The sequence below is a fragment of the Nothobranchius furzeri genome, chromosome 6 (assembly GCF_043380555.1).
Source record: "Nothobranchius furzeri strain GRZ-AD chromosome 6, NfurGRZ-RIMD1, whole genome shotgun sequence".
Lineage (NCBI taxonomy): Eukaryota > Metazoa > Chordata > Actinopteri > Cyprinodontiformes > Nothobranchiidae > Nothobranchius > Nothobranchius furzeri.
In genome coordinates, this window is record NC_091746.1 from 30185146 (window position 1) to 30197645 (window position 12500).

A 12500-nucleotide genomic window follows, 5' to 3' on the forward strand; every position below is an offset into this window, starting at 1 on the left:
GAGATCCCTAAAGCCGGAGCTGTCAATCATCACGTGTGTGCTACATCAGGGACGAGACACTAACACAGCAGCAGGTTCTGCGTGCTGATCAGCAGGAGGAACATCAGCAGAGCGTCAGTAGAGCTCCACCTGGTGGCTCATTGTGGGAAGTGATGCTCGGACGACCCGGGCTGTAAAACGCTGCCGTGGTGTTTGTTACCGACTCCGACGCTGCTTCTGCTTCCTGACCCGGGTTCTCCCCATCCTAAAGAGCAAACGGCTGCAGAGCAGATGTGTTCTGTGTCGTGCTTGGGCCGGCACCGTACCTGTCTGGGGTCCGCCGGACCCGTCGGTGACGTCAGCTCGATGGTTACAGGTCCGTCATTCTGAATGTGGAGCTGCATGTAGGCGCCAAACACCCCGTCTACATGAAACAAGACAGAAGCACATTAATGGATCTTTCACAACTATCTGAATGTTAGATGATCATCAGGATTCTCTGTCCTCCAGCCAAACCCGGATCTGGGGCCGGGCCTTCAGATCGATGACTCCATCTGCAGGCCGAAGCCGTGGCCCGCTCTGGAAAAGTGTCACATCATCACGTTTCCTCTCTAGAGGTGGTCAGGTGGGGGAGGGGGGGCTAGGGCTAATCAGGAATGCTTCCTGAGCTGGGACGAGGTGTTCTCCACACCTGCTCCCCTGCGGGCCGACCCAATTCGCTGCCACCGTCAGCGCCGGAGCAGATCCGCCTTCTTGCTGCAACACTGAGACGGGAAAACGGGCAACTAGGCAGCAGGACGCCGCACTGCTGATACTCTGTCTCCATGTTGGAGAAAAGCAACACGTCGGTGTTAAAATCACCCATAAATCAGAACATTTAAGTACTTTAACCTTTTTATGTCAGCCTAAACTCATCACTAATGAGCCTTTTCAGGAATAATGAGCTGTAATTTTTAAGGTATGGGTCACGTGGGGCCAAAAAAGGGCAGTTTTCCCCTCCATGTTCTTGCTTAAACGTGTGGTTTGCTCTTTTTCCCCATGCAGTGGTCTCTAGAAGGAATGAATGCCTTGTAAGTCGTTTTCTGGGAAAACAAAGCTCCGGTGCGCCCGTTTCAGGAACTAAAAGTGAGCCACATCGGAGTTGAGCTGCAGACCATTTCCTGATATTTGGACGTCTTTACCTGCACAAATTAGGAAAGCCTGCAGTGTGCGACAGTGATTGATATTGCGATGACGATGTGACTTGCAGTAAATTAACAAATGCTTAAATCTGCAGTGCTTGTTTTTCATCTCTGTATTTACTTTAGACTAACCACTCCATCCTCTATCATTAGTATTAACAGAGTAACAGAATCGCAGCCCTACTAACTGTAAGTGCTCTGGAATGATTAAATGATTTACAAACAACACAAGCCTGAAGGAGTTCTGCTGTGTGGTGGAGTTGCTAATGCTAAAGGTTAGTGTCTAGTAGCTGAGACGTGCTCTACTCTCTCCTGGACGCTAAAGCAACATCCTTCCCCGTCGTGAGTCAAGATGGGTGAGTCCATGAATGTTAGTGACAGTGTGACGTAGATCTGTCAGGCTTTTCTAATCCTAGAGTTTCACCGTCTGTTTTCTATCAGAAGGTAAGGCAGGAGATAGGTGTAGGAGACTATTTTCATGTTCAACCTGTGTGTTAAACTTACAATGAGAAAAAAGATTTTAAAAGGATTTTTCAGTGTTCCACACCTTTAAAGGGACTAAAAGGAAGTGTGACGGCCAAAACATGTATAGAAATAATAAATGTCTTCTTCATACATTCTCCTGCAATGCCCTGGTCCTGTAGAATGAGCCCTGGCATTTTTACTGTGATTGCCTGTTTTTCTGTAAAATCACAGAAAAAGAGAGATGCTCGGGTCGAGCAGGCTGCTTCATGCGCGTTCACGCTCAGGCATCGCCCGTAGCATTTGCTATCCGTAGCTTTAGCAGCAGAGAGAGAGGCAGTGCCACTTTGTCGCTGTTCCTAACGCCTAGTGACAAAGCTAGCTACATTTCTGAGGACCCTTAGCTACTTTCTGTAGAACTTTCTTCTAGATATTTCCTGCTAATTAGCAACAAAACAGCCATTTTCACTCCGAACCGTTCTTTGAACGTTGTTTCAGCTGTCATCAAGGATATAAATGTTACAGATACACATGATGTCACTGGTGCTTTAGCTCACCTAGTAAAACATCTGACTCTCATGCAGAAGACCTGGGTTTGATTCTGGATGTGAACATAGTTTATTTAGAGTTTCCTTTTTACATTAATGGTATATTTTTTACAATAAAATGCCCAAATTTTTATTTGAGACTCGCCGAACGGCATTGAATTCACAGATAAAAAAGATGTGGGTTCAACTTTCATTTTGGAACAATTTTTCAAGCAAGGGAAGGGAATGATCTGAGCATGCAGGAGGACTGACCCATCATAAACCTTTGTCGGCTGTGCTGAAGAGAAAGGTACAGAACCACATTATTTAATTAATTAGCTGCACGTTCTCCTGTCCTCCGCCCCCCCCCCCCCCCACACACACACACACACACACACAAACAAACAAGGGACTGTCTCAGCTGTTATTTTCGTTAAGGAGTGTGCACGTACAGCATGCGCGCCTCGTGCACGAGCCTACTATTGAAGCTGCTGTTACGCTTTTGGCCTGAGGGGGCGATCACGAGCATAAAAATTCAAAACTCTGTAAAGTCCCTTTAACTGTTTTATTTTTCAAAAATCATTTTTCTTTATCTCTAGAAAAAAAAAGATTGAAACAGTTAGTTTGTGGTGAAAAACAGGCTGTAGAAAAGCTGGACATCCAGTGGACAATGCTGTAATGTGATTTATGTGTTTGCAGAAGATTACAGTTGATAAACTCTGACCCATTAAGTAAAAGCAGCAAGTCGGAATCAGACGGGATCCAGAATCCAGCAGGGATCTGATGAGTTCAGCAAGAAGTCGGACGCTGGAACAAAACACGGTTCAGCATCTCACAACTGACTAAACAGTTCTCTCATGGGTGTCCTCACTGGTCCTGGGACCTTGCTCAGGTACAGTTGGAATGTAGAATCTAAAGATTTCTCAAGACAAAGTTTGTAACTCTGATCCCCAGAAGAAATAAAACCCACCTTTGATCATCTCCGGCTTGTAGGAGGTCCTCATGTTCTCCAGGATGCTGCAGTAGAATGGTTGTGCCAACTCGGCAGGCATGGCCGCGTGGAAGTCGGGCTTGTTGCCCTTCAGGATGTACTGCAGCGTGAACTGGCTCACACACAGAACCTCAAACCCTCGTTCCATCACGCTTTTGCTCCACGCCCGACCGTTCTCGTCATCAAACAGACGCAGGTTCAAGATCTTTCTCACCCTAAAAGGACGAAGCTTTTGTTTACCAAGATCTCTGGATTTGAAATTGATGTGATGCAACTGATGTGCTGAGAATCCAAATGTAAAGAGCCGAAACAGTACAGCAATAATACAGTAAATGTACAGTAATGATACAGTACAGTACTCTGCTTTCAAGCGAGGATCAAACACTCACATGTACTCTGCATCTTTCTGGGTGTCGTCAACTGAAATCCCCAGGAGCACACAGAGTCCCCGTCCGATGGAGCTGACCTGCTCTCCTCCCACTGCAGGAAAACAGGAACACTGGTGAGTCAACCCGTAACAAGGACATTTAGGAATAATTTGGGATTTTAATGCATGACAGCATAGACAGATGGAGATTGTTTTTATATTGTGATAGCATGAATCCTGATCTTGTGCTTTTAAATATATAAAAAAGTTAGTATTTTTTTCTGCTGGCCTTAGTTGTACTTCCGCAGTTTTTATTTGCTTATCACTTCTTCACCTCTATGGCTCTTTGTCCTAGTGGTGAAAAATCAATAGTTCCACTCTATATGTTGTCCTGAACCGTTTATGTTTGTCTGATCAAACCTTCGTGTATATTTCAGTCATGAATTTGATTTAAATCTCTGCAGTTTACTGTTTATTTTGCTAAAGTAAAAACTTTTGACACTTTTTGCTAAAAGACAAACAAACCTGAGTCCGTTCAGGAATTCTAGCTTCCAGGAACAAAACTAAATAAATAAAAATGGTTATTTTGGACAAACTGTGACCGGTTTTATTCGTACGGAGTAAATGTAACCTTTGAACCGGTTTCTCCAGCTAGCATAAACAGCTAGCAGCTCTCCGAGTGGCCTCATTCATTTCTATGACGATGCTAATGCAAACGCGCTAGCTCCGCAGAGTAAAGCTAAAACTCACGCTAGCGGATTCCTAGAGTTCGTCTCGGTTTGATCCGTCATGGTTTAACTCACCTGTCACACTCGCTGCAGTCACCCTCTGTACGACAGCTCTCATTGTTGTTTATGTTCAGATCACGCTGTCTGTTCACAACTTCCGGTATAGCTTGAGGCGTTTGAGACACAGCGCCACCCCGCGGACAAAAGTGGTATTTCATTTCCACAATTTATTCCGCTTTCGTTTGAAAGGTAGCATTTATTTAGATATGAGAAGAACATATAAACTTTTATTAAACATATGAAGTAAAACATTAGGCAGACAAGCTTTTTAGATGGACATAAGACTGTTACAATGATATTACAATTGCTTTTGATGCATAAAGAAGTCAATAGTCAGAAACAGATTTCATCAAGAGATTTTGTAGAAGTTTATTGAATAACATGAATGTTTCTGGTTCTTAAGTCTCTGAAATATTTGTCCGAACATTTCAGCAGCTTGGAGACTTGTTCAGCTGTTGAACATATCTTAAGGTGCAGCAATGACGTCCTGATGAAAACAGAATCACTCAACAGAACCCCTTAAAGCTATTTGTCTCCTTGTCCAGGTCCAGATGCGGCTCCAGGTCTGGATTCTGTTCCTTCACTGAAGGACTTGATGAAATTGTAAATCCTCGTGGAGTATGGAACAAAGTCTTTCTTGTAGATAACGACAGATCTGAGGTGTTTGCCCTGGTAGATGTGCTTGTTTGGATCGTCTGGCTCTTCTTCTACCGGAGCTGATTTGAAGGAATAAATAACAGTTAGTTCTTCTGATCTCATAATCAAAACATTTTTAGGAAAATCTAGGATGAAGACGAGTTTAAAACCCTTTGGTAAACAGTTTTTATTTCAGTCATTCCTTTATGCAGTCATCTAAAAGCTGCAGCACCTGTTGAATGTTATATCCTGAAACATCCCTTTCTTTAACAGTTTATAAACTTGTTACGTGTTTCAACCTTTTATCTATCTATCTATCTATCTATCTATCTATCTACATGAAAAATAAGTATGAAATGAGCCGAAATATCTTTTAACAAGTCAATTTTAATTTTGTACTATTATTTGTGCAAAAGTTAAAAGTGACTTATAATAAAACTGAAGAAACCTAAAACCTCAGGAATTCTCAGGCAGGTTCTGAACAGATCCGATTCCTGGCTCTTTGGGAAATTCAAGGTTTTCTCTTTATTCATAGGAAACAGATTTATACAGCTGAGGCAGAAATTCGTCTCCGGTTATTTTAATGAAATTAAAATAATGTATTATTTTTCCTAACCTAGCACGATACAGAGCGGAGTTGCCTGCTGTCCTTCACCCACCTGAAACGTCATCTTTGGGGGAAGTATATTTTATATAAGCGTAGGAGCCGACCATGGTCCAGATGCCCAGCGCGTAGACGGCAGACATCCTGGTGTTCCACTTCATCACGTCCTTAAACATGATGCCGCCTTTGTTAACCCGCTGCTGCCAAATCAACACAAAACCAGCTGCAGTTCTTTTAGCAATCGCCCTCAGAGCGCAGTCATGATGCTAACCCGGATGTAGTAATCCAGAATCAACTTCCGGAGCATTCCTATAGAAGTAAAAGTTCGTTTTGTTTAACATCTCACTTTTAAACATTTTATTACACACGAACAAGAAAAAAATCCAAACTTTTAACACGGAGGATCATTCTTGTTATTTAGTTAAAAAAGACAAAGTACTAAATTTCTCATGATTATTACATTTAACAAATAATAATAATAATAATAATAATAATAATAATAATAATTATTATTATTATTATCATTGCTATTGTTAATAATAATAACAACAATTTATTTTTAAGCACAGTGTGAATTGCGCGCATACATGTTTGAAGGGGTGTGTGTGAGTGGGTGTGATTGTCTGTGTGTGTACGTGTGCGTGTGTGTGTGGGCGGGTACAAGTGTACGAGTTTCATTTACCTGGAGCTTTTTTGTCTTATTTATTATAGTTTTTAACATCATTTTAGTAATTGTTTTTAAATTTAGCAGAGTTGTGTGTGTATGGAGCATGTGACTCAGATGGATCTCAATGGAGAAACGCTTTTTCGTTTTGTTTGTACTCTGTTATGAACATAATGACAATAAACCTGATTTGATTGGTTTGATTGATTGATTAATTTTTAAAACAATAATACTAATAATTTTTTGGAAATCATTATGAAGATCATCATCATTATTATCATCATTATTATTACAAATAACTTGCTCATTTAAGCACAATGATTCTAACAGAAAATGTCATTATTTTGTGAAAAGGAGATGCTGAAATATTCTGCATGCTGCATCTGTTTCAGATGAGTCATTACTCTGATTTATTCTCAATCTGCACAAACACGTGGGCTGAAGGTCAAAGCTGTCAGCTGATTTTTGAACTTTATTTTACTGAGCCGTCTTCAGACCACAGGCATGCAGGTCCCCTCCTGGGGAACTACTCCACCAGAGAGGATGTAGTCCAAAAGCGTGATTGTGTTTTTTGTGTAGATAATAACATGTTTCTGTCACTGTTGTGTGACCCAGCAGCTCAGTCACCCGTTTAAAAAGATTTAAAACATAAATAGAAAGCAGACAGATCTGGAAAAAACAACCCAGAAGGCTGATCTGAGATCTGTGGGAGGATTTATGGCTCTGCTCGTGAGTCACACCTGAGGATGATTCATCCAGCAGGTGCTTTTACCTACTACTTTATGTTGAAATCATCAGCAACTTTACAGGTTATTAGTTCAAATTTATTTCGCTTTCATATTAACTTAAACCTTTAATTTCTTGTGTTTATCTGTGTGGAAAGAGGGTTAAACCTGTCAGGACGTTCCTGACAGCTACCGGGTTTTTATTTAAACGTGATTCCCTGAAATAAATAAATAAAAATCAAACTAAAGGTGGAAAATTTTTATCAATTTTTTAGAATCAGGTCAGAAATCAAGTCCAGAGGATGAAAAGAAAGCAGAGGCTCCCGGCAGAATCCGGTCTGATTTCTGCTAACGCAGCTGCGTCCTGTCACTTAAAAATGCGTTTCATTAAAAGTGGATTCAGACTTGTTTGAGCAACAGATGTAGAGAAAAAGGTGTCGGTTATAAACATTAGAATAACTTTACATTCTTGGAGACTTTTCTTTGGATTTTTACACTAGAGTTAGGGCTTGAATTACGGGGGAGCCCGGCTCAACCGAAAGGGCGACGAGTCCCCCGGAGGCTCACACACCCAGGAGGAAAAGAAAATCTTTCCCCGGAGTTTCATTTCTATTTGCCAACAAAATCAATCAACAAATCAATTTCCCTCTGGGATTAATAAAGTATTTTTGAATTGAATTGAATTGAATTGAAAAGCAAACAAACAACTCTAATAGGAATGCATGAAAAAATAAATAAACGGTCAATGTCCAATTTCATCAGAAATGTTAAAGGGATATAAAGCAGTTTTGGCTTGCTTTGAGCACCCCCTAGTGTCCAGTAGTTAAACCAAAAGTGAAACTCATCTTCTCGCTGTTCCAGTGGAACGGTTCATCTCTAAATCACACAAACAGCTGTGTTCATGATCTAAAACATGCAGGAAACCTGCTGGAACCAGACTGCAGAGCCAGGCGGTCAGCTCCACTTTACTAAGTCCAACAGGGACCAGGCCGGCACTCTGAAGTTGCAAGTGTGGTATTCTTACCACAGAGGGCAGTGGGGGCCGGAGTGACATTTCATTAACTCTAAAGGCTCATTTTGGCACATACTGTCAAAAGAAAATAATTTAAAAATATGAAAAAGTGTCATTGCTGATTGTAAAGCATATTGAACTGCCTCAGTGTTTGAAATGTGCTCTAAATGAAGCTGCCATAGTACGGCTTTTCTTTCTTCAAACCTTTATTGAACAAGGTGATGAGTATGCAAACAAACTGCACACAAAAGTGAACAAAGAACATGAAACTTATGCCAGGGGGTGCACTACAGAAATGTTACACACATCCAAATAAATTGCAGGTGGTGCAAATAGTTATAGTTTTTAAAGCGTCTTTATTTAGTGATCCACTAATCAATTTTATGTAAGATAGAGTGTCACTATAATAGTGTTTGAAACTAGGTTTTTGGTTACTATACTTGCATTTGTGGAGATAGAATAGCTAGGATATAACAAATTTATGACAAAGTCTACTTCTTCCTTTCTGTGCTTGCGACAAAAACAAAATACAACATTTTCCCATTTTAAAATGAAGTCCTTGCAGAGCTGTCCGATAATAAGTCTTTCCAAAACGTTGTAGCATGTGAACAGATCCAGAAGAGGTGCTGAACCGTCTCAGGGTGGCTTCCACAAAAACAGCTGTTCACATCAATGTCCCTCTTAAACTTTGTCATGTGGTGATTCGCTGGATAACACTTATGAAGTATTTTGAATGAAACTTCTTTGACCTTATTTGTCACAAAATACATATTAGGAATGGTCCGTACTCTTTTCCAACTGATGTCAGTGACAAAGGAATTCCAATAAAAAATCACATATGGAAGGATTCTCTCTGAAATAAAGCACGAATATTCCTATTACTGTTTTTAAGCTATACTATGTATTTGTTGACAGGGTCGGGGGGGGGGGAATAGGTGGTACGACAGGTAGAACACCTTTAAAAGGCATTCCGACACCCATAGTACTGCAGCAAACAATAAAGCATATTCTTTGGGAGTTGCTGGAAATTTGTGTGTGTAGTATGGCTTTAACATTCATACGTTGATGCTTTAATAACAATAATAAACAAGACCCTCGCCCCCTAGTGGCCGTGTCAAATACTATAAAGACAGAAAATGAGCTGCCGCGGATATTTACTCCCACAACAAATCGCTTTGCTAGTCTCATTAAAGGTCAGAGGACAAACATGATCAGATATGGAACACAGGACAGATTTGGCCTTTCAGGGCTTCCATATAACAATAGGAGATGGCAGCAGCCCTGTCCTGTTGTGTCGCACAGAAGAGTTTTTATCTTTATTTAAAACCAGAGAACATGAAAATGTCTTTTTGTGCTTCGAGTGTTTTGGCCGATGGACTTGTGAGACGAAACCTGGGTGTGAGCGCGTTCATCTGCTGCACTGGGAATAAAAAAACCCAGAAGTGTTTGCGCCTCTGGAGCGTGTACACATGTAAACATCGTTCATCTAATAAACACTGATAGGGTTAAGCAGCTGTATCAATGCAACCTAGAACCTCCAACAAGCTTTTACCTGCAGAAACCAACTCTAATCTCAGATCCAGAGCAAACAGACTAAAGAAACGTTGTTTTTCTTCTGATCTTCTCAACCTTGATTTCATGTATTTTTTGCAGCCTGCGGCTGGTTCTCCTGTCACGGCTGCTGCTGGCACCCCCCGCACCAGAGCTTTGTTGAAACTTGTCCACTGAAGCTATGAGTCAGACAAAGCAAATACATAAACTCTCCACGTGCATGCAGCAGCACTCAGGTACGGCACGGCGTCCACCGGGAGCACCTGGACCGCACGTCTCCACCGCCTGCTGGGAGCTGACCAGGATTCTGCAGAGATGATCTAAAAGGTAAAACTTTTATCAGAAGCTGCTGTTTCTGGGTGAAATCCGACGATTTGGTGAACCACAGAAATTAATTCAGTGTTTGGATCAATCAGCAGGAAAAAACATTAATCATAATAACGAAAAAGGGAGAGTTGTAGGACATTAATTAATTAGTTAGTTAATTAATTAATTAATTAATTAATTCATTCATTCACTACACTGAGGGGGTGGGGGGTAGTAAATGAGTTTTTAATGCGCTGCAAGTTTCCTTCATTCATAAATAGAAGGCTGATCATAACAAAACTAACTCCAGCGCCACCGTGAGGTGACCATTGACCTCTGACAGCAGCATCATGGAGATAGAAGGTCAAAGTTCACACTCAGAGGAGACCATCTGTAAATGTAATTAATCAGCATCATAAAATGACCTACATGTTCATGTATTCATTTTTATGGTATTTTAAAGTGAAGAGCTTTATTATTTATTACATGTTATTGTGAAATAATCCCTGAGTTAAACTCACTGATAACTATGATTGTATCATATATATATATTATATATATACACACACACACACATATATATATATAATTTGAAGTATTTGCATATTTTTTCCCGAACACTCACATCTCTGTTCCTCCTTATTGGCCCTCGAGGATAAAGTATTTTTTCTACATTTTAAAGCGACAGTGTGTATTTTTCCTGACGATAGGGGGCAGTAGATACCTAAATCGTTTCAAGCAAGCAGTATTTTTGCGTTGGAGTAAGACTTTACCAATGGATGACCATTAGGGTCAAAAAACCCTGGGGAGTGCAAACTTCAGCAAAATAACAAGCACATCAGATTCCCTTTCATCACTGACAGCAAGTGAAGAGGTAAACATATAAAACATTTAAGAACGACAAATATGTTGTAACCATTTGTTAACAATCAGCAAATGCATTTTGTCCTCTTGGGCTTTTGTAGAAGGAAACAAGGCATCTAATATGGCGTCGCCAGACTTAGACCCACTCCCATGTTTTTCACACCTGATTTTTATGGTTACATGTTACAACGCTGTCAATATTTTTCAACAACTGGGCATCATTTCATTCATTTTCAACAACATTTTGATGGAAATTTCCAGAAATGAAGGGTAAAAACTACACATTGTCACTTTAAGATTGTTTTTACTTAAACGTTCCCAACAGGATGACCAAATTAGCAAACAGGATTCAGCTCTTCTGCTCATCGTTGTTGCAACAATCAAATGTAATTCAAAAATGGCTTTTATCCCACCGTTTTACAGTAATACTTTACTTGGTGCCTTATTAAGCCTTAATAAACTATTAAATAATATTAACAACTGCTTAACCACATTATGTAATTGTTACGTCCCCGACAGGAGGTGTTAGAATGCGAAGGAGGGGTAACATAAGAAATACGACAGTGGAGTTAAAATGGTTTTAATTGTTGTAAAATAAAAGCTTTGTGTTCATCTTGTTCTAACAGCTGCTGGATGGACAAGCAGAGACCAGTAGACACGCGCGGTTCTGATGGAGGAGCGGCGGGAAGCAGCTCAGGTGAGGTGGACTCCACCTGGACGGTACGGAAGCCCAGAGGGGCAAAAATAAACAACTGGGTCATTTTCTCACCTCGCCATGAAATATTAGAAGTTTATTAGCAAAAATGGCCAAACGTTGTCATGATCCTAAACCCGTGAAGCAAGTGATTCACAGATGCGTTTTTGAACATGAATAATAATGGAAATTTCTGTTTTTGCAACGAAACTTTTCATTTTCTCTCCTGAATTCACATGAAGAGGGTTTTCTAAGAGTTCAGTTTGTTAAATTGTTTATTTAGAACAGATTTAGATGAGTTTGGTTACCACAGCGATGTTATTCTGCAGGCTGCATTCAAAACCTTTAAAGAGCAAGTCACCCCCTAATCAACTATTTTTTTCTGATAAACTATATAAATGCGTGTCTAATCGTGCTGCAGACAGGTGTAGTCAGTAGTTTTGCACTTTAGTGCATTTAAATTAAAATTTAAATATTCTGCCTAAAACTGGCAGTGTTGTGCCGTTGTCAGGTAAAAACTCTTCACTGCATTTGAATTTAAATCTGCCACCGCTATTGGCTAAGAGGTATGCTATGATGTAAACTTGGACATTATGATGTCACAATGTCATGAGTGTGCTCTTTAAAGAGCAAGTCACCCCCCACCAGAGTCTAACTTCACTCCCACTTCATGTTTGAAAAATGCAACACATGCTGTTGCCTAGCAGACCGAGAGGGTGAAGCCACTAACAAATACACACACTCAGGCTCACAACAGCATAGTGACATCATAATGTACCAGTTTACATCATAGCATTCTTCTTAGCCAATAGCGGTGGCAGATTTAAATTAAAATACAGTGCAGAGTTTTTACCTGACAACGGCACAACACTGCCAGTTTTAGGCAGAATATTTAAAATTTAATTTAAATGCACTAAAGTGCCAAATTATTGACGACACGTGTCTGCAGCACGATTAGACACTCGTTTATTTAGTTCATCAGCAAAAAAAAGTTTATTTGGGGGTGACTTGCTCTTTAAGTCCCTGAAGGACTTCAGTTTCTTTACAGAGGTCACAAAAGCAGTAACACCTTCTCGACTTACATCACAAAGTAAGTTTGTCGGTTTTGTATTCTTTAGTATGAATCAGCAGATTTATTATTAATTTATC

At 40.4% G+C, this 12500-nt stretch overlaps 3 protein-coding genes across 6 annotated transcripts in view; 1 reads left to right on the forward strand and 2 right to left on the reverse strand.

Moving 5' to 3' along the window:
* The window catches only part of dtd1 (D-aminoacyl-tRNA deacylase 1), a 13596-nt gene extending 9154 nt beyond the window's left edge, over nucleotides 1-4442 (reverse strand). The window contains exons 1-4 of the mRNA XM_015973411.3: nucleotides 4311-4442; nucleotides 3530-3620; nucleotides 3120-3355; nucleotides 306-403 (exon numbers count right to left, since the gene is read on the reverse strand). Coding sequence (XP_015828897.1) covers nucleotides 306-403; nucleotides 3120-3355; nucleotides 3530-3620; nucleotides 4311-4353 — 468 coding nt within the window. The 5' untranslated portion in view covers nucleotides 4354-4442. The remainder of the gene's footprint in view (nucleotides 1-305; nucleotides 404-3119; nucleotides 3356-3529; nucleotides 3621-4310) is intronic.
* A 58-nt stretch (nucleotides 4443-4500) lies between these two features.
* LOC107394483 (small integral membrane protein 26) lies at nucleotides 4501-5838 on the reverse strand. The gene is made up of 2 exons (XM_015973434.3): nucleotides 5591-5838; nucleotides 4501-5011 (listed from the first exon to the last, which is right to left on the reverse strand). The coding sequence occupies exons 1-2, from the start codon at nucleotides 5709-5711 to the stop codon at nucleotides 4821-4823; spliced, it is 312 nt and encodes a 103-aa protein (XP_015828920.1). The 5' UTR covers nucleotides 5712-5838; the 3' UTR covers nucleotides 4501-4820.
* A 3545-nt stretch (nucleotides 5839-9383) lies between these two features.
* Nucleotides 9384-12500, forward strand: part of LOC107394291 (collagen alpha-1(XVII) chain) — a 33948-nt gene continuing 30831 nt past the window's right edge. For 3 of the 4 annotated variants that reach the window (XM_070552110.1, XM_070552113.1, XM_070552111.1), the window contains exons 1-3: nucleotides 9384-9814; nucleotides 11284-11354; nucleotides 12400-12441. In XM_070552110.1, coding sequence (XP_070408211.1) covers nucleotides 11291-11354; nucleotides 12400-12441 — 106 coding nt within the window. In that variant the 5' untranslated portion in view covers nucleotides 9384-9814; nucleotides 11284-11290. The remainder of the gene's footprint in view (nucleotides 9815-11283; nucleotides 11355-12399; nucleotides 12442-12500) is intronic. The other variant, XM_070552112.1, reaches the window with a different exon arrangement.

Excerpts from the sequence above, each read along its gene's own strand:
- LOC107394483 (XM_015973434.3), bottom strand. The coding sequence starts at position 5,711 with ATGTTTAAGGACGTGATGAAGTGGAACACCAGGATGTCTGCCGTCTAC. Across the intron at positions 5,012-5,590 it reads CCCCAAAGATGACGTTTCAG|CTCCGGTAGAAGAAGAGCCA; the intron begins GTGGGTGAAGGA and ends CCTTCAAATCAG.